The sequence below is a fragment of the Cyprinodon tularosa genome, unplaced genomic scaffold (genome assembly GCF_016077235.1).
Source record: "Cyprinodon tularosa strain WSP-4 unplaced genomic scaffold, ASM1607723v1 ctg1162, whole genome shotgun sequence".
Taxonomy (NCBI): Eukaryota; Metazoa; Chordata; class Actinopteri; order Cyprinodontiformes; family Cyprinodontidae; genus Cyprinodon; species Cyprinodon tularosa.
Genome location: NW_024037962.1, coordinates 147206 through 167906, shown reverse-complemented (window position 1 = coordinate 167906; position 20701 = coordinate 147206). Strand labels below are relative to the sequence as shown.

General features: G+C 50.7%; 1 protein-coding gene across 1 annotated transcript in view; it reads right to left on the bottom strand.

Annotated features, from left to right (window-relative positions):
* The window catches only part of nek6 (NIMA-related kinase 6), a 32698-nt gene extending 12905 nt beyond the window's left edge, over positions 1-19793 (bottom strand). Inside the window, exons 1-5 of the mRNA XM_038307458.1 lie at positions 19590-19793; positions 15076-15167; positions 14629-14769; positions 14428-14490; positions 11175-11285 (exon numbers count right to left, since the gene is read on the bottom strand). Coding sequence (XP_038163386.1) covers positions 11175-11285; positions 14428-14490; positions 14629-14769; positions 15076-15153 — 393 coding nt within the window. The 5' untranslated portion in view covers positions 15154-15167; positions 19590-19793. The remainder of the gene's footprint in view (positions 1-11174; positions 11286-14427; positions 14491-14628; positions 14770-15075; positions 15168-19589) is intronic.
* Between the last annotated feature and the right edge of the window lie 908 nt (positions 19794-20701).

Below are 20701 nucleotides of genomic sequence, written 5' to 3'. Positions count from 1 at the left end.
AGCTGAAGGTAGCAATGGTCTTTTCCTGCGTTTCAAACCAGTTTGAATGCAGTGTTTAGTGAACCTGCCTGCTGAAGCAGATGAGAAACTCTCCAGTTCTGGTTGGACCATGAACCAGCCCTATTGCTGTTCTGTGAGGAGCTGCTAGAAGCTGCCGACCCGTGTTCTAACGGTTCTGTCGTTGCACCGATAAACCACCGGACTGTGACCCACTGGTTTGGCTCTGGTTAGAGCTGTGCTGCCGGCCTCTGAGTCGCTGCTACAAACTGGTGGCTGCTATGTAGGGGTCATAAAATGCATTCTGTCGCTAAGCTGTTGATAGCAAGCTAGCATAGCTAACGTATATATCTTTTATATTTTTTTAATTTTGAAAATGAGTTGTATATTTCATATATCTTCATTAGCCTGACTTTAAGTTAGCTTTTTGCAGTGCACACATTAAGTTAACTTTGTCAGGTTGTTTTTTGTTAAGATGCAATTGATTAATTTCCTCTCTGAGTTGCCAGTTTCCTTTAGATCTGCTGGTGGAGGACTGCAATGAGCTCCAGCTTTCCTCAGTTGGTCGCTCCAGGCTAATCAGCGGGTCAAACCATTTGGAATGGGAGGGGAAATTTGTTCATCATTTGTTTAAATATTCTAAGTTTGGGTAATTTTGTTAATTAGTTAAATTAAATGGTCTGATCAGCCACAGTTTAGGTTTCCCTCATGTTGTTGGTGTTGGGATCCTCAGGCTTGCCCACCAGAGGGCGCCAAGGATCCTTTTTCTGCTCTCTTTGTTTTTCCCTTAGGGTTGGAGTTACTGTGGGGATCTGGAGTTTACCCTCTGTCTCCAGCAGGATGCGCTGTGGGTCTTCTGGAGCTGGAACCTTCCTGCACACCTGTTCCTAATCCTCTTATCAGAAGACCTCTCCTTTATAAGTTCCTGCCTGTCCTTGATTCCACGCCGCAGTGTTGATCTTAGTTGGTTAGCTTCCTGAGCCTCTGTTACTGAAGAATCTTCGTTATCTCTCGTGTGAGATCAGATTCTAACTCTTCTTTGTCTCTGCCTCACAGGAATCCTGTCTCTCGTGAAAGCTCTGGATGAGCTTAACCACCTGTCTCCTCGTGAAAGCTCTGGATGAGCTTAACCTCCTGTCTCTTCGTGAAAGCTCTGGATGAGCTTAACCTCCTGTCTCTTCGTGAAAGCTCTGGATAAGCTTAACCACCTGTCTCCTCGTGAAAGCTCTGGATGAGCTTAACCTCCTGTCTCTTTGTGAAAGCTCTGGATGAGCTTAACCTCCTGTCTCTTCGTGAAAGCTCTGGATAAGCTTAACCACCTGTCTCTTCGTGAAGCCCTGGAAGAGCAGTCTCTCTGGCACCTGTCTCTGGCCTGCAGCTCTGGGAGAGTTGCATCACAGGAAGCCAGTCCCTAGCCTGACGCTCTAGGAAAGCTAACCTGCTAACCTGCCCTGGTGAGCCTACCCATGAATTCTACGTGGATGCTACCTGACGACTCCTCTGTGGAGTTTCCCTAAGAGGTTCCCATGTGGATTTCCCCTGTTGTTCCCTGCAGTGAGCTGGAAGCTCAAACTCAGCTCACATCCAGCCATCTCCCTTTCCCCGCACAGACCCCAGCGGATTAGTCCCCTGCCTGAACTGTGATTCATGTGCTTGTGCCTTTAATAAACTCTTTGGACTTTTACCAGTGCCTCCGTGTGTGTTCTGCATCTTGGGCTTACTCTCTGTGACACCCATCATGACAGAACACTGCGGCCAGACCCAAAGCCCAGCAGATCACCTCCGTCTTTGGACTGAGAAAAGGGACGCTCAGATTCATGAACATAGACAAACCCTCCGTGAGTTACAGTTAGAATTCGCTAACCACTTCTACAATGCTAACAAGACCCAGAGCCGTACAGCCTGACCAGACACCTGAACCTGTTTCCGTGTTTTCAAAACCATTTCCCTCGCCTGTTAATCGAGCTCCCCACATCCATGAAGCTGAGTTATGGAACTTTTTCTATGGAGATAGGGATGATATCTGCCCTTTCGAGCCTCCGCTTTCTGTTTCACGCCAGCTTAATCCAGCTCCCAGACCAGAAAATAACCCAGTTTGTTTTGAACCAGACCCCATGCCTGATTTGTTAGCCCCAGATCCTGTAATCCATTCAGGAATTATTTTTTCTCAACCGGTTAATTTTGCGTCTGATCCTTTCAATAAACCACTTAGCTTAGCTCCTAATACTTCTCGGCGTAAGAAAAGGCGTCGCCTTGTGTCAGCTCTGTGCCGTCTAGAGACCCCTGAGACAGCTCTGTGTCATCCAGAGACTCCTGAGCCTGTTCTGTGCCGTCCAGAGACCCCTGAGCCTGCCCTGTGCCGTCTAGAGACTCCTGAGCTAAAGGTTAGAAGGACTTCTGAATTCGGAGTTGATGGTGATAGGCCTCCAAGAGCCTCTCTACAGGGACCACAATTCGCCAAGAGCCCTCTACAGACTTTTCAAGCCTCCTCAGAGACAGAACTAGAGCCTCCATGGATGTTCCCTCCAGTCCCAGAGGTGGAACCACAGTCGGTGATTCCACATGTTCCAGACCCGGAGCCGGAGCTCCCCTGTTCCAGACCCGGAGCCGCAATCGGCGGGCTCCCCTGTTCCTGAGCCGGAGCCGCAATCGGCGGGCTCCCCTGTTCCTGATCGGGAGCCGCAATCGGCGGGCTCCCCTGTTCCTGATCGGGAGCCGCAATCGGCGGGCTCCCATGCTCGAGAGCCGCAATCGGCGGGCTCCCCTGCTCCAGAGCCGCAGTCGGCGGGCTCCCCTGCTCCAGAGCCGCAGTCGGCGGCCTCTTCAGAGCCTCCTCCAGAGCCGCAGTCCGCGGTCTCTTCAGAGCCTCCTCCAGAGCCGCAGTCGGCGGCCTCTTCAGAGCCTCCTCCAGAGCTGCAGTCCGCGGCCTCTTCAGAGCCTCCTCCAGAGCCGCAGTCGGCGGGCTCCCCTGCTCCTCCTCCAGAGCCGCATTCGGCGGCCTCTTCAGAGCCTCCTCCAGAGCCGCAGTCCGCGGCCTCTTCAGAGCCTCCTCCAGAGCCGCGGCCTCTTCAGAGCCTCCTCCAGAGTCGCAGTCGGCGGCCTCTTCAGAGCCTCCTGCAGAGCCGCAGTCTGCGGCCTCTTCAGAGCGTCCTCCAGAGCCGCACTCGATGGTCTCCTCAGAGCCTCCTCCTGAGCCGCAGTCGGCGGTTGCTACAGAGCCTGAGCTGCCGAGGAGGGGACGGGGTACCCCGTGGGGGTTCCTGCTGAAGTTTGGGCATCTTCCTTCTGAGAAGGTTCTTCGCCTTCGGCCCCGCGGCAGACCCCCAGAGTGTCAGCGTCGCCCTCGACCCCGCTGCCGGCCACCTAAGACTTTGCTCCGTTGCCGGATCGTAGGCCGGCCTCCTGAACCTCAACCGTGCCTCCGGCCCGGCGGTGGTCTCCCTAAGACGCTGCTCCACATTCATCTCAACGGTCGGCCTCCTGAGCAGCTTCTACGCTTCCGCTGCCGGTCCCACGGCAGGCCACCTGAGACTGTGTCCTGCAGCCGGCCCCACGGCAGGCCACCTGAGACTGTGTCCTGCAGCCGGCCCCACGGCAGGCCACCTGAGACTGTGTCCTGCAACCGGCCCCACGGCAGGCCACCTGAGACTGTGTCCTGCAGCCGGCCCCATGGCAGGCCACCTAAGACTGTGTCCTGCAACCGGCCCCACGGCAGGCCACCTGAGACTGTGTCCTGCTGCCGGCCCCATGGCAGGCCACCTGAGACTGTGTCCTGCAGCCGGCCCCATGGCAGGCCACCTAAGACTGTGTCCTGCAACCGGCCCCACGGCAGGCCACCTGAGACTGTGTCCTGCTGCCAGCCCTACGGCAGGCCACCTGAGACTGTGTCCTGCTGCCAGCCCTACGGCAAGCCACCTGACACTGTGTCCTGCTGCCAGCCCTACGGCAAGCCACCTGACACTGTGTCCTGCTGCCGGCTCCACGGCAGGCCACCTGAGACTGTGTCCTGCTGCCGGCCCCATGGCAGGCCACCTGAGACTGTGTCCTGCAGCCGGCCCCATGGCAGGCCACCTGAGACTTTGTCCTGCAGCCGGCCCCATGGCAGGCCACCTGAGACTGTGTCCTGCAACCGGCCCCACGGCAGGCCACCTGAGACTGTGTCCTGCAACCGGCCCCACGGCAGGTCACCTGACACTGTGTCCTGCTGCCGGCCCCATGGCAGGCCACCTGAGACTGTGTCCTGCAGCCGGCCCCATGGCAGGCCACCTGAGACTGTGTCCTGCAACCGGCCCCACGGCAGGCCACCTGAGACTGTGTCCTGCAACCGGCCCCACGGCAGGTCACCTGACACTGTGTCCTGCTGCCGGCCCCATGGCAGGCCACCTGAGACTGTGTCCTGCAACCGGCCCCACAGCAGGCCACCTGAGACTGTGTCCTGCTGCCAGCCCTACGGCAGGCCACCTGAGACTGTGTCCTGCTGCCGGCCCCATGGCAGGCCACCTGAGACTGTGTCCTGCAACCGGCCCCATGGCAGGCCACCTGAGACTGTGTCCTGCAACCGGCCCCACGGCAGGCCACCTGAGACTGTGTCCTGCTGCCAGACCTACGGCAGGTCACCTGACACTGTGTCCTGTAACCGGCCCCACGGCAGGCCACCTGAGACTGTGTCCTGCTGCCAGCCCTACGGCAAGCCACCTGACACTGTGTCCTGCTGCCGGCCCCACGGCAGGCCACCTGAGACTGTGTCCTGCTGCCGGCCCCATGGCAGGCCACCTGAGACTGTGTCCTGCTGCCGGCCCCATGGCAGGCCACCTGAGACTGTGTCCTGCTGCCGGCCCCATGGCAGGCCACCTGAGACTGTGTCCTGCAGCCGGCCCCATGGCAGGCCACCTGACACTGTGTCCTGCTGCCGGTCCCTCGGCCGGCCACCTGAGACTCTGTCCCGCTGCCGGTCCCTTGTCCGGTCATCTGAGACTCAGTCCCGCTGCCGGTCCCTCGGCTGGCCACCAGAGACTTTGCCCAAGAAAGTTTTTGGGTTTTCATTTGTTTTCGTCCACCATAAGTGGATCGTTTTTTGTTCTGGACTCTGGTTTTGTTTTCTGCCCTCCTGGCCTGTTTCCACCTTCGCCCACCCTGGGTGGGTTGTTTTTTGTTTGTTGGACCTCTTTTTCTGTTGGTTCTGGCCCTCCTCGCCCTAGTGCCCCCTCCGCCCACCCTGGGTGGGTTGTTTTTTGTTTGTTTTTGTTGGACTTTTTCGGGGGGCGTCTGGAATCCGCCCTTGAGGGGGGGGCTCTGTTGGGATCCTCAGGCTTGCCCACCAGAGGGCGCCGAGGATCCTTTTTCTGCTCTCTTTGTTTTTCCCTTAGGGTTGGAGTTACTGTGGGGATCTGGAGATTACCCCCTGTCTCCAGCAGGATGCACTGTGGGTCTTCTGGAGCTGGAACCTTCCTGCACACCTGTTCCTAATCCTCTTATCAGAAGACCTCTCCTTTATAAGCTCCTGCCTGACCTTGATTCCACGCCGCAGTGTTGATCTTAGTTGGTTAGCTTCCTGAGCCTCTGTTACTGAAGAATCTTCGTTATCTCAAGTGTGAGATCAGATTCTAACTCTTCCTTGTCTCTGCCTCACAGGAATCCTGTCTCTTCGTGAAGCTCTGGATGAGCTTAACCTCCTGTCTCTTCGTGAAGCTCTGGATGAGCTTAACCTCCTGTCTCTTCGTGAAGCTCTGGATGAGCTTAACCCCCTGTCTCTTCGTGAAGCTCTGGATGAGCTTAACCACCTGTCTCCTCGTGAAGCTCTGGATGAGCTTAACCTCCTGTCTCTTCGTGAAGCTCTGGATGAGCTTAACCTCCTGTCTCCTCGTGAAGCTCTGGATGAGCTTAACCTCCTGTCTCCTCGTGAAGCTCTGGATGAGCTTAACCTCCTGTCTCCTCGTGAAGCTCTGGATGAGCTTAACCTCCTGTCTCTTCGTGAAGCTCTGGATGAGCTTAACCTCCTGTCTCCTCGTGAAGCTCTGGATGAGCTTAACCACCTGTCTCCTCGTGAAAGCTCTGGATGAGCTTAACCTCCTGTCTCTTCGTGAAAGCTCTGGATGAGCTTAACCTCCTGTCTCTTCGTGAAAGCTCTGGATGAGCTTAACCTCCTGTCTCTTCGTGAAGCTCTGGATGAGCTTAACCTCCTGTCTCCTCGTGAAGCTCTGGATGAGCTTAACCTCCTGTCTCTTCGTGAAGCTCTGGATGAGCTTAACCTCCTGTCTCTTCGTGAAAGCTCTGGATGAGCTTAACCTCCTGTCTCTTTGTGAAAGCTCTGGATGAGCTTAACCACCTGTCTCCTCGTGAAAGCTCTGGATGAGCTTAACCTCCTGTCTCTTTGTGAAAGCTCTGGATGAGCTTAACCTCCTGTCTCTTTGTGAAAGCTCTGGATGAGCTTAACCTCCTGTCTCTTCGTGAAGCCCTGGAAGAGCAGTCTCTCTGGCACCTGTCTCTGGCCTGCAGCTCTGGGAGAGTTGCATCACAGGAAGCCAGTCCCTAGCCTGACGCTCTAGGAAAGCTAACCTGCTAACCTGCCCTGGTGAGCCTACCCATGAATTCTACGTGGATGCTACCTGACGACTCCTCTGTGGAGTTTCCCTAAGAGGTTCCCATGTGGATTTCCCCTGTTGTTCCCTGCAGTGAGCTGGAAGCTCAAACTCAGCTCACATCCAGCCATCTCCCTTTCCCCGCACAGACCCCAGCGGATTAGTTCCCTGCCTGAACTGTGATTCATGTGCTTGTGCCTTTAATAAACTCTTTGGACTTTTACCAGTGCCTCCGTGTGTGTTCTGCATCTTGGGCTTACTCTCTGTGACACCCATCATGACAGTTGGGATCTGGAGAAGTTCCACCTTTCTCCAGCAGAGTTCGCCGTGGATCCTCCTGAGCTGAGCCTTCGACACACCTGAGGCGCATCTCATCATCAGGAGGATCCTCCAGTATATAACCTGCCTTCAGACCTTGCCTCAACGCCTCAGTGTTTATCCAGTTTGGTTAGCACCTGAGCCTAGCATCTCCTGAGTACCTTCGTTGCTTCTGTTCCCTGGTTGGATTCTAATCCCTCTTTGTCTCTGCTTACAGGATTCCTGTTTCCCTTGTAAGCTCTGGAAGAGCTTAACCTGCCGAGCCTGCCCTCTCAGCCAAACCTGAAGACTCTTCTCTGGATTCCTATGCAGCTCTGGACTAAGAGCTGGAAACCCAAAGCCAAGGTCTGCCCTCACGCTAGAAGTAAGACGCTGAAGCGGTTATTGGACTCTGCTGAACTAAACAGTCTCTGGACCCAACAGTTCCTCTCTCAAAGCCAAACCCGGACTCCTCAAGGTATCAATCAGAAACTCTCAAACTCAAACTCATCTGCTCCCAAGCTAACTGAACTGTCATCCTCACAGACTCCAGTGAACCTGCCCCCAGGCCTGAACCAGTTCCTGTGTTTATTCCATATGCTTGTGCTTAATAAAACTTGTTAAACTTTTCATCTGTCTCCGTGGTGTTCTGCATACTGGGCTTTTCTGGAACCCATCATGACACATGTCTTGTTTGTTAGGTCAGATTGTGCTTCAGTTCTTTATGTTAGTACCTGAACTGAGGTCTGTTTTGTTGACCTCTGTTTTTAGGCCCAGTTTATCATCTTTTGAACATTTTTTTAAAATAAATTAAGAACTTTTTCTTTTAAATTCAGTGGTTTTCTGGCTGGTTTGTTCGAATCCCTTCCAGGGGGGTGGCCGCTGGGCCGCTGACTGGACCGGACCGGACTGGACCGGACCGGGCATTCGAACCGATCCTTACCGTGCTTCCCCCCGCCTGCCTTACCGAGCAGGCGGGGGGAAGCACAGGGCCACCGATGCCCAGGCTACCGTCACCGGGTCGGGTTTGGTTGCCTCATCCCCTGATGGCTGCCTGCCCCTGGCCACCGGAGTTCCCAGACCAGCCCCGGAGCTGACGGCTCGGTTCAAGTGCCTGGTCTGTTTCGACCCGTGCTGCACTGTAGGCGACCAAAATCCCGGATGATGTTGAAACTCCCCCCGGACATTTTTTTAGGTATGAAAAGTAGGACATATCCGGGAAAAAGAGGACGTCTGGTCCCCCTACCATATCAACAATCTGATGTTTCAGTGACTGAGTGCTTGTTGCTATGATGTGTCTTTGCTCAGCAGCTTCCCTCGTTGTAAACCAACCAATCAGAGCACAGCTCATCTAAATATTCATGATCAAACCATAAAAGGAAGAAAACCTGTGGTTTCATTCTAGGGCTTTTAACCAGGCTGCATTAGGGCTCATAGAACAGCTAATAGGCCATTTTCAGCCCAACCAATGTTACTATATTCTAATTCTTATTAGTAAAAAAAAAAAAAAACAATAATTACCATTTGCTCACATTGTCATTGATTCTTTATAGTCTTCTTTTTCCCATTTAGATTGTTAATGTAATGTAAAAAAAAATGTTATGGTTCAAAATGTTCATGTTTTAGCATGATTTTTAAGGTCCTTAGTGGACCACACGGGAAAAAAGAAAAAGTTAAATAAAAAAAAAGTAAAAAAAAATATATATATATTATGGAAATTAGGCAATGACGTCATTCAGCGACTTATAGCACAGCCAATAGCTACTTTCCTTTCTGAGGAGTTGGCAACACTGCTTCTCTAGGACTGAACAGAACCAACCAACCCAAATCAGACTCTAGAACGGAACCAAAGCCCACCTCCTCCATTCCACTGAGCCAGCACCTTTCCCCTCTTTCATCTGATGCTTAGCAGATACTCTGCTTGGGCGAGAGCTAGGCAGAAAAGTTCATTTTAGATGTGTTGTGTGTTTTATTTAAAAGAAGCTTTCTGGTTCAACTGCAGATGGTTTCTCAGTCAGAGTTCTGAACTGAATGCTAACGCTAACTGATCCTGGCTGAATGATCCATGCTGCGTGTTACTGTCTTCTTAATTCCTCATTTGCATTTGGTTCAAGGGTTAGGCTACTACGGTTGGATTTGATAGCATTGTTAGCTCCAAGATAATAACAATAGCTTGTTATTGCTAGCTCCCTATGGTAGCAGCCTTTCTGAGTCCTCTGTCCTGCCCCTAAACCGGACCGCCTGGTACCAGCTGAATTAACCCATTCTTTACAGCGTTACTATATTTTAATGCATTCCTGAGTCTTTTGTTCATTTTCACTGATTGATTGCATTTCAAATCTCTGCATTAGTTATTCACATTTATCTGCTGGTATTTTAAAGGAAACTTTTAATGCATTAAGCCTTAAAACTTGAACATTCTTCAAAAACTCTTGAATGGACTCTTTAAATCCTTTTTTGTCTGCTTTTATTTATTTGTGCTTATTTTCAGTATAGTTTAGCATTTACACAGTCATTATATAAAATAATCCAGTGATAGGGATTAATAGTTATTAAAGGCATCATTGTATTTTAACCTTTGGTGTTTTTTAGTTATTTTATGTAGTGAACGATTTGTCACTCAGGTCAGATCTACCCTCCTTTTGGTTAACAGTCCAGGAGTCCGACCTTAATGTAAAAGACTAAACCCTGGTGAGTAAGCAGATTACAGTTCGAATTGTTTAAATAATATTAGATAACATTTATTGGCTTTACCCATGATTTCAATGACATATTAATTAACTATACCTCCCAGTTTAATATATTCATAATCTTTGGGTAAAATTGCACAACAGATGTATCAGACAGATTAGACTGCAAATGTTACACATAGATGCAAATACGCTACTCGTCCACTGATGAGGAGCCATTTATCATCTTTTGGTGGACGTTCATGTTAGACTTTATCTTGTTAATGTTAAGAATCCTGTTTGTGTTGGTTGTTTTTCTCTCTCCACCACCAGGTGGCGCCCTGTCCTCGTTGGGCCTCCCTGCACACATCCGGCTCATTGGACCATTACTGGAGGAGTATTTGAGCAGTGGGCTGTCACTACGTCGACGCCAGAGTGTTTGCCAGTTTTGGGTACTCTAGCCAAGCTGAGATTAGCAGAATCTAACCTAAGCTTTGTTTCTCTGAGAAATATCAAGTTTTTGTCTTTGCTCTTCAGCAGGAAGCCTTCCTGAGTAACTAGATACCTGGACCTTCTCCCCCTGGAAGGATTAACTGAGTACACACTGAGCAGGGGAAAACCTCCACATGATCCGTTCAAGTCCTCATCGGAAATCCAAGTGACAGTCCGCTCCTTTACTCCTCTGGGTCCAACGTTTGTCTATCTGTCTCCTCTCTAGATTAACCCCCACAAGCTGGATTCAGGGATTAACAAGAGCCCCTTCAAACTTGAGTTCCTCTTCAGTAATATTCAAGCCTCAGTCAAATTTCCTACGATCCCTGAACTGATCACTGTGATCTCCCCTTCAGACTTTCCAGTTCCGATTCACCAGTCCGCTGAGTTCCAGATCCAACTTCTGTTATTCATCTACATTTAATAAACCTGTTAAACGTTTCTCCTTGGTCTCTGAGTGGTTCTCTGCATGTGGGTCAGATCACTTAAACCAACCATGACAGTTAAGGTTCCACAACACTGAAAATATGCCATGTTTATTTCATTTAACTGTTAGAAGGTGTAAGAGGTCCATATTGATGCCAGTCATGAATACACAAGTCTAAATGAATTTATGTTATTGGTTAAATAAGCAGAATACTGAGTAGGAGTGTTTTCAGCTGTTAGATGGTCATATTTATATCAGCAGGTGCACTAAATGACCTCAGTGATCTAATCCAATTAGACATCTCTGGATCATCATGTTCAGGTCTATCTGATACTACCAGGTTGCACCTCAAACTGTCCGGGAGCTCAGTGATGTGATGCGACCTCCTGACGCCCTTGTCCCTAGGAGGTCTTCCTCTGCAGACCAACCAGTCAGGACCTTGGAGAGCTACTGAAGGACCTGCCCGCCATGTGGACCAGCTGCAGCAGTTTTTCAGGTTAAGTCTATCTTCAGCCAACCATGTGTCCTCCTAATGCTGCCAACATGTTAGCCATTGCCTTTCAGTTTGGATATCCAGCACGATTAGTCTTTCAATGTGTTCTAATCCTCGTTCAAAGTGTTCCTTTTGTTTTTTTAGTGGTGTCTAAACATTTTTAAGGTTTTTAATTTTCCATCTGATCTAACCAAAGCGAGCTCTTGGTTGTGGCGCCTGACCTTTATCATTTGGGAAAGATCTCCAGCATCTGCCAGCTCCAACACAATGTTCAGCTCGTTGTCTTCAATAAAGGAGTCCAGATACTTGATTACATTTGGATGATTCAGTTGCTGAAAAACACAAACAGGAAGAACATTCTTAGTAATTATTCCAAAGGAGCGTTTTTATCTTTACCGACCATCTCATGCTAGCTAAACCTAAGCAGAAGATATTTTTTGATTCCGCAACTCTCACCACCCGATCCGTCTCTGAAGCTCCGTCCGTCCTGCGCATTCCTTTTGAATATTTTCTATTTGCATAAATATTGCATATTCTAAAAACTGAAAAAGCAATACTTTGAAACAATACTGTGACTGCTCAGAGCATGTCCGACGATGATGTCACGCAATACAATGGAGAGAATGTAATACGTAACCTTTTCTTTCAGAAAAATCTTCTATATTTTCTATACGATGTAGTTTAGCATTCTTTAATGATTGAGGAATATAAATAAGTATTTTCAGTACCTTCATTACTTACGTTTTTGGCGATCAGATGTTATTATTCTGTTTGCGTATGCGCAGCATGGATCAGGCTTCTGGGAAGAATCGGGTAGCGACAGCTACCACTTAAAGCTGGCTAAATATTTCCATTTAGTGAACATTTAGCTACCACTGTTAGGTTTTAATTCCAGCTCAGAGTAAACTGGAATTAAAGTCAACTTTAATCACCCCAAAAAATCAACGTAATGCTTCCTGCTTTAAGGTGATCAGTGAACCAAAGAAACTTTCAGGCTTTTGTTTGAATCTGTCCGATTAAAATGAATAAAGGTTTCTGATGGTGTCACTGCTGTTTGGCTGTGACACCATCCTGGAGAGAAATATCAGCTGTGCTGCTGCCATCAACACCTTTGTTTCTAGATGTTGGAGCTTGGCCTGTTTTCCAGTGTAGTCCTGTTTCTCTGACTGTGACTAACTGGATGTGCTCTCTTCATCCTCTGACATGGGAGCTGGCTCGGAGCTCGTCTGCCTGGCTGTGTGTTTCCTGGACGGGGCCGCCTGTGGAGCTGGTTGACAGTTGCCTTTTGTATCTATGCTTCTTTTTCTATGTCTGCTTCTGTCTCCTTGAACCCCAGTGGGCCTCAGCAGATGGCCGCTCACACTGAGCCTGGTTCTGCTGGAGGTTTCTTCCTGTTCAAAGGGAGTTTTTCCTCTCCACTGTCGCTACAAGCATGCTTAGTGTGAGGGATTGCTGAAGAGTCAATGAGTCGATGCAATCAGCTGGTTTTCCTTAGATAGAAAACTTTGAATCAATCTGACTGGATGATCTGGTGAACTGGAAAGTGACCTGAGATGACATGATGTGAATTGGAGCTATAGAAATAAACTGAATAGAATTGAAAGTTAACACAATACTACAGAATATGAAGTACACATGATCCCAGTGATGCAGGAGTCAGGGCCTCGGTGGCATGAGGCCATGATGGGGAGAACATGAAGCTGTCTAAGAACGGGGCTGATAAGGTGGAGGGTTGGGGTGGGGGTAATACTATGGGCTGCAGGAACAGGAGGAAACTACAGCAGGCGATGAAATCATGAATAAGGACAAAGTGAAGAGGGGCTGACAGGGACAAAGCAGTTCATAGCCTGCATGTGGAAATAAGCAGAACAGGTGATGCTATTTATTTGGGGTTTAAAGAGGAGGGGGCTGTCAAGGATGACACCCAGGCACGTCACTTTAAAGGAGGGGGAGATTAGAAGCTGTCAATAGTCAAAGAAAAGCTGTTGGTTAAGAGAATTTTTGTTTTATCTGAGTTTAGTTCAAGAAAATTTGTTTTGAACTAAGAGTCGATATCTGAGGGGTACGAGGAGAGAGGGAAGGGGGGCTGACATGGCAGGGGTTGCAGGCGGGGTAGAGCGAGGTGTCATCTGCGTAGCAGGTAAACTGGATTTTGACGTGAAGGAAGATGAAGCTCAGGGGAAAAGATCAATAATTACAGCAGAAGAGATTTACTCCAGGAAGGATCCATGATGTTCTAGAGTTCAGTACTGCTTAAGGAGGCTGAATGTTGGAGTCGCTCTGCTAGCCTTCCTCTGATATTCCTTTCTTTGTGGATCAGTTTCTTTTTTCTAAACTTTTTCTCCTCTGTTGTTGAAAGATGTGAAACTGGAGGGTTTTTCACTGATATTTCTGTCCTTTTTGGATGCTTGTTATGATGCGTAACCATAGCAACCATAGCAACCATAGCAAGTTGATTTTATCACACCCAGGAGCAGCAGGTCTTTAACATCTCTAAATAACACTTCAACTACTTCTACAAGTACCAACAGAGTTTAGAAGGAGGTGCCGGGATGCAAGTAGCAAAGAAGAAGAGAGAGCAAGAAGAAATTTAAAATATCTCTTCCATCAGTCATCATGGCCAATGTAGATCTTTAGCAAACATCTTAGAAGAACTCCCAGTCCCAGCAAGCACCCAGCCAGAATACCAGCAATGCAGCATGATGTGTTTGACTGAAACATGGCTGCAGGATCATAGCTCAGACTCCGGCGTCTCTCTGACTCTGGACGGGGCCGCCTTTTACAGCTGCTTTTTGTATCTCTGCTTCTGTCTCCTTGAACCCCAGTCGGCCTCGGCAGATGGCCGCTCACACTGAGCCTGGTTCTGCTGGAGGTTTCTTCCTGTTAAAAGGGAGTTTTTCCTCTCCACTGTCGCTACAAGCATGCTTAGTGTGGGGGATTGTATTTGAGTCAATGAGTCAATGCAATCAGCTGGTTTTCCTTAGATAGAAAACTTTGTATCAATTTGACTGTATGATCTGGTTGAACTGTAAAGTGCCTTGAGATGACATGTGTTGTGAATTTGGCGCTATATAAATAAACTGAATTGAATTGAATTGACCGTACCAGCAGGCAGACATTTAAAGAAGACTGGGAAACTCAAAGGAGGGGGGTTGGCAGAGTTAGTGACCAACAGATGGAGGACATGTTGGTGAGAAGATTCATCACTGCAGCCCAGATGCTGAACTGTTGTTTCCGACCGTATTATCGGCCTAGAGGGTTTACCAGTGTTTTGGCAACAGTTTATATTCCACCTTCTGCCTTTCCTGAAACTTTGAGTGATGTCATCAGTTCTGTTGTTGCTAAGCTACGGGCACAGCAGCCGCATGCATTTGTGGCAATAACTGGTGATTAAAATCACCAGGATTATGCAGGACTAATGTCTGCAGGGGTTTTAATTTAAGTCAAAGTCTCAGTTTACCATTAGCGCCTTACCTTCAGAAGATCAATCTCCTTGATGCAGTCCTTACGAGCCTTCATATCCATCATCTCAAAGATCTGCAGTGGTAGAGCAGAGTGTGGTTATCTGAGTGTGTTGCACTGTAAAATGTTTTAGGTTAATGGATATGAGCCTCCTGCCAGTGGCCGACACACTGGGGCGGGACTACTTCCTGGAGTGTTTCTGAGGCAGCATACCTGGACTTTCTTGAGTGCAACGAGCTGGCCGTCCAGCAGATACGTGGCTTTATAAACCTCGCTGAACTGACCGCGTCCGATCTTCTTCTCAATGCGGAAGTTGGCCGCAGTGCAGCAGTACTTCAGGCTTGATGCGTTTTTCTGTTCAATGGGAGGGTCAGAGAAATAAAACAGTAGTCAGACTGAGGTCGGCGGTGCTAGATGGTCCGGTCTGACACGCCCACATGGACGCCTGCCAGTAGCAGCTCCAACACAGTAAATGTTGCAGTGGTAAAATAACACTTTGAGTGTTAAAGTAGCACTTTGAGAGTGCATTTGGTCCCACACTAATTCAGAGTGGGACCAAATGTACTCTTAAGTGTTACTTTAACACTAAAAGTGTTACTTTAAGACAGCAACATTTACTGTGAACGTCTGATCCTCCGCTGGAGGCACCACCCCTCTCACCTGATCCTCCTGAGCTTTTAGCGTGCACAGATTGTTGTGATTGTCCAGAGCAGGCTGGTTGTTGTTTTCTGCTTCCATGTTGACTCAAACACCTGCAACAAACAGCGACAGGAGATAAAACTATAAAACACAAAGAACTACGAACGGCAGGAGAAGAGCTTGGCTGAGAGGTGGTGGAAACCAAACACTGATAAACATCTCTGTCTAGTTTGTCTGATCAACCATGTTTGCATTAAATGCAGGGACGTTATTGACATTACTGGGATGAAATGTCCTAAAGGTTAAATCCACATGTCTTTGTGGAACTGTTGAAACCCAGAGAACATTAGAGTAAAAGGATGTTCATGTTGCCTGTTTTCATGAGTCAGCTCTTTTAGCTTCCCCTCTAATATTCTCACATCTGCTTTGTTGGTCAAAAAAGGAAAGAAACTGTGAGTGAATGAACGACGAGCAGCTCATTGACTAAAGTTAAACTAAGCTGCAGCTCACGTCACACAACTGAAAGTCACCAAAGCATTTCATGATTTCTATGAGCTAAAATTAAAACGTCTTCATGCAAAAAGGCATGCAAGTAATTCCTGGCACCAGATGGGACTGGACCATCTGAACCACCGAACCGTTTCCTCCTCCTGGACCTCCCATTTACTGAGGCTCTGGTCTGGAGCAACTTTGAATAATCTCTAGATTAAAGGTTGCTTTTGGTATTTTGTTTTTTTTGCAGAGCTTCTTTCCCGTTTAGCCATTTGCTGCTTGTTTTCACTCACTGGCAAACAGGCAGCATGTAAACAAAGAAGGAGAAAGGTTTAAAAAAAAAAAAACCCTGAACCTGAATGAACGGTACTGACCCGGCTACATTTGGACATCGATTAATTGTTAAACTGGAATATAAAAACTTGAAAACACACCTTTAGCTGACAGAGCTGAGAGCAGCAATTATACCAAGAATGTGAAAAACTATATATAAATATTTTGCATTGAAGATTAAAAACCTTTTCATCTGTAAATACGCTTTATCCAGGAACAGTTTTAGTTTCACCTGGTTTATTTCTGTATAAAATCCTCTTTAAGGAACCTTTGGCTCTGATTATTATAATAATCAACAGAATAATTGATAAGCAAAGCAATCATTAGTTGCAGCCCAAGCATCAGGTGACCTTTCAGTTCTGCTGTCTTTCACCTCCAGAGCTCAGATGGACGCCATGCAGCATCAGCTGCAGAGGAGGCCTCCCTCCAGCCTGCAGGCTTCAGCAGGACCCGGCCTCCTCTCCAGCCTGCAGGCTTCAGCAGGACCCGGCCTCCTCTCCAGCCTGCAGGCTTCAGCAGGACCCGGCCTCCTCTCCAGCCTGCAGGCTTCAGCAGGACCCGGCCTCCTCTCCAGCCTGCAGGCTTCAGCAGGACCCGGCCTCCTCTCCAGCCTGCAGGCTTCAGCAGGACCAGGCCGCCTCTCCAGCCTGCAGGCTTCAGCAGGACCAGGCCTCCTCTCCAGCCTGCAGGCTTCAGCAGGACCAGGCCTCCTCTCCAGCCTGCAGGCTTCAGCAGGACCCGGCCTCCTCTCCAGCCTGCAGGCTTCAGCAGGACCCGGCCTCCTCTCCAGCCTGCAGGCTTCAGCAGGACCAGGCCTCCTCTCCAGCCTGCAGGCTTCAGCAGGACCCGGCCTCCTCTCCAGCCTGCAGGCTTCAGCAGGACCCGGCCTCCTCTCCAGCCTGCAGGCTTCAGCAGGACCAGGCCTCCTCTCCAGCCTGCAGGCTTCAGCAGGACCAGGCCTCCTCTCCAGCCTGCAGGCTTCAGCAGGACCCGGCCTCCTCTCCAGCCTGCAGGCTTCAGCAGGACCCGGCCTCCCTCCAGCCTGCAGGCATCAGCAGGACCAGGCCTCCTCTCCAGCCTGCAGGCATCAGCAGGACCAGGCCTCCCTCCAGCCTGCAGGCATCAGCAGGACCAGGCCTCCCTCAGCCTGCAGGCTTCAGCAGGACCAGGCCTCCCTCCAGCCTGCAGGCTTCAGCAGGACCAGGCCTCCTCTCCAGCCTGCAGGCTTCAGCAGGACCCGGCCTCCTCTCCAGCCTGCAGGCTTCAGCAGGACCCGGCCTCCTCTCCAGCCTGCAGGCTTCAGCAGGACCCGGCTTCCTCTCCAGCCTGCAGGCTTCAGCAGGACCAGGCCTCCTCTCCAGCCTGCAGGCTTCAGCAGGACCCGGCCTCCCTCCAGCCTGCAGGCATCAGCAGGACCAGGCCTCCTCTCCAGCCTGCAGGCTTCAGCAGGACCAGGCCTCCTCTCCAGCCTGCAGGCTTCAGCAGGACCCGGCCTCCTCTCCAGCCTGCAGGCTTCAGCAGGACCCGGCCTCCCTCCAGCCTGCAGGCATCAGCAGGACCAGGCCTCCTCTCCAGCCTGCAGGCATCAGCAGGACCAGGCCTCCCTCCAGCCTGCAGGCATCAGCAGGACCAGGCCTCCCTCAGCCTGCAGGCTTCAGCAGGACCAGGCCTCCCTCCAGCCTGCAGGCTTCAGCAGGACCCGGCCTCCTCTCCAGCCTGCAGGCTTCAGCAGGACCCGGCTTCCTCTCCAGCCTGCAGGCTTCAGCAGGACCAGGCCTCCTCTCCAGCCTGCAGGCTTCAGCAGGACCCGGCCTCCCTCCAGCCTGCAGGCATCAGCAGGGCCAGGCCTCCTCTCCAGCCTGCAGGCTTCAGCAGGACCAGGCCTCCTCTCCAGCCTGCAGGCTTCAGCAGGACCCGGCCTCCTCTCCAGCCTGCAGGCTTCAGCAGGACCCGGCCTCCCTCCAGCCTGCAGGCATCAGCAGGACCAGGCCTCCTCTCCAGCCTGCAGGCATCAGCAGGACCAGGCCTCCCTCCAGCCTGCAGGCATCAGCAGGACCAGGCCTCCCTCAGCCTGCAGGCTTCAGCAGGACCAGGCCTCCCTCCAGCCTGCAGGCTTCAGCAGGACCAGGCCTCCCTCCAGCCTGCAGGCTTCAGCAGGACCAGGCCTCCTCTCCAGCCTGCAGGCATCAGCAGGACCAGGCCTCCTCTCCAGCCTGCAGGCTTCAGCAGGACCCGGCCTCCTCTCCAGCCTGCAGGCTTAAGGCAGGACCCGGCCTCCTCTCCAGCCTGCAGGCTTCAGCAGGACCAGGCCTCCTCTCCAGCCTGCAGGCATCAGCAGGACCAGGCCTCCTCTCCAGCCTGCAGGCTTCAGCAGGACCCGGCCTCCCTCCAGCCTGCAGGCATCAGCAGGACCAGGCCTCCTCTCCAGCCTGCAGGCATCAGCAGGACCAGGCCTCCTCTCCAGCCTGCAGGCTTCAGCAGGACCAGGCCTCCTCTCCAGCCTGCAGGCATCAGCAGGACCAGGCCTCCTCTCCAGCCTGCAGGCTTCAGCAGGACCAGGCCTCCTCTCCAGCCTGCAGGCTTCAGCAGGACCAGGCCTCCCTCCAGCCTGCAGGCTTCAGCAGGACCAGGCCTCCTCTCCAGCCTGCAGGCATCAGCAGGACCAGGCCTCCTCTCCAGCCTGCAGGCTTCAGCAGGACCCGGCCTCCTCTCCAGCCTGCAGGCTTAAGGCAGGACCCGGCCTCCTCTCCAGCCTGCAGGCTTCAGCAGGACCAGGCCTCCTCTCCAGCCTGCAGGCTTCAGCAGGACCCGGCCTCCCTCCAGCCTGCAGGCATCAGCAGGACCAGGCCTCCTCTCCAGCCTGCAGGCTTCAGCAGGACCCGGCCTCCTCTCCAGAGGAGCAGAGAACGCTCAGCTCCTCCCACAGTGAGGCTCCTCTGCTCAGACTGATGTTTATCTGTTCATTCTGACCTGAGAAGATCTTTACTCATATTTTAATAAATTAAAACGACAGCGTTTGATATAAACTACTTTATCAGCCATGATCTTATATTATAGCCACTTATTAAGTTCTAATTAATTTCTGTCAGGTGTTTGGATTCATGTTTTTAATATTGAAGATTTTAGAATATGGAATGATTATTTGTGCTTTTTTCTGTTTCCTTAGTGAGGGTTTAATTTTTCATCTAACATATTTAGTTTTCTCCTTTCTCTGTTTCCTTGCTAATCTATCTGTATCATATCTTTATCATACATACAGTCTGTGAATGATTTTCTGGATGTTTCTGCTGGTGAAACAGCAGACTGTGAAAGCTGCTCTGAGGATCCAGACCATCCTGACCTAATGGACCCCAGCAGCTGTAAAGGTGAGGCCAGAATCAGTCAGATACGTCACTCAGGTAAAGATCAGTTTCAGACCAAACCAAACTTTAACAGGATTCCCTCTAAACCACCAAGAAGAGGAGAGCAGCAGCATGGAGGACATCCACGGTCTGCATCAGGCGCCTGCAGCATCACAGGACCAGTTTCCTGAAAACAACCAGACTTTGTGGGGCCATAATCCCGCTGATCACGTCAGACAGACAGCACGCGCCCTGCTGGCAGCGCTCCTCTGCTCCTCCTCCCTCCCTCTGCTCCTCCTCGGTGAGGAGCTCCTGCTGCAGACTGTCAGTCAGACACCTCCCTAAAGTCCTCGTCCCTGCAGGTCTTACCTGAGAGGAGCCCGTCCTGAACCAGAACCCGGTGTGGCAGCAGCTAAACTTGCTGAGTCTGTGCGCGTGGCTGCGGTCCCTCTCCCCCGCCCCACGCCGCGCCGCGCTGCGCTGGTTTCTGAATGAGATGAGTTTCTGACGGGAGGAAATGTGACAAAGAGCGCTTCCTCCAAACTGGGTCAGACGTCGCAGCTCTGCCAGTTCCGACATGTGATGCCAGAGAACCACTCCGAGCGCAGAGGGACAACAGCGCCCCCTGCTTTCAATCAGACCTTATTCTTGAACTGAAAATATCATCCAAATCTAACGGTCTATGGTTTCATTTATAGGAAATAGAATATATTGTGGTGGAAATATGACTGCTTCCCTTCATGTAATGTAAGCTTTTATGGTGAAGGTAGAATGTACAGCGTTGGGCACGTTACTTTGAAAAAGTAATTAGTTATAGTTACTAGTTACTTCTCCCAAAAAGTAACTGAGTTACTAACTGAGTTACTCCACAATAAAAGTAACTAGTTACTAGTAAAAGTAACTACTGCGTTACTTTTCCGTTTCTCGCCCCCGTAGCCCTCCCCCCCGGCCCCCACCTTCTCGCCGTGTGTTTCCAAAGCCAGCTGAATAGAGCGGACGACAAAGACAAGAACCTGCAGAGAGTTTAGCATTTAGTGCAACTCAACGTAAATGACATCAGGGGGGAACGCTATCTGACGGGCCTATAAACCCCGTCAGATGGCGTTCCCCTGCTTTACATGGGGGGAACGCTATCTGACGGGGTGTAAATATCATCAGGCTGCATTACCTCTATGGGGGGGAGGTTTTTAACAGGGCGTTCAGATCTGGTGAGTTTATGAAATTAATAACTGGCGATGTCTGATTCTGAAATCCTGTGAGTTTGGGTTGTTATAGATACTGCAACATCCATCCATCATCCATCCATCCATCCATCCATCATCCATCCATCCATCATCCATCATCCATCCATCCATCCATCCATCATCCATCCATCCATCATCCATCCATCCATCATCCATCATCCATCCATCCATCCATCCATCATCCATCCATCCATCCATCCATCCATCCATCATCCATCCATCCATCCATCATCCATC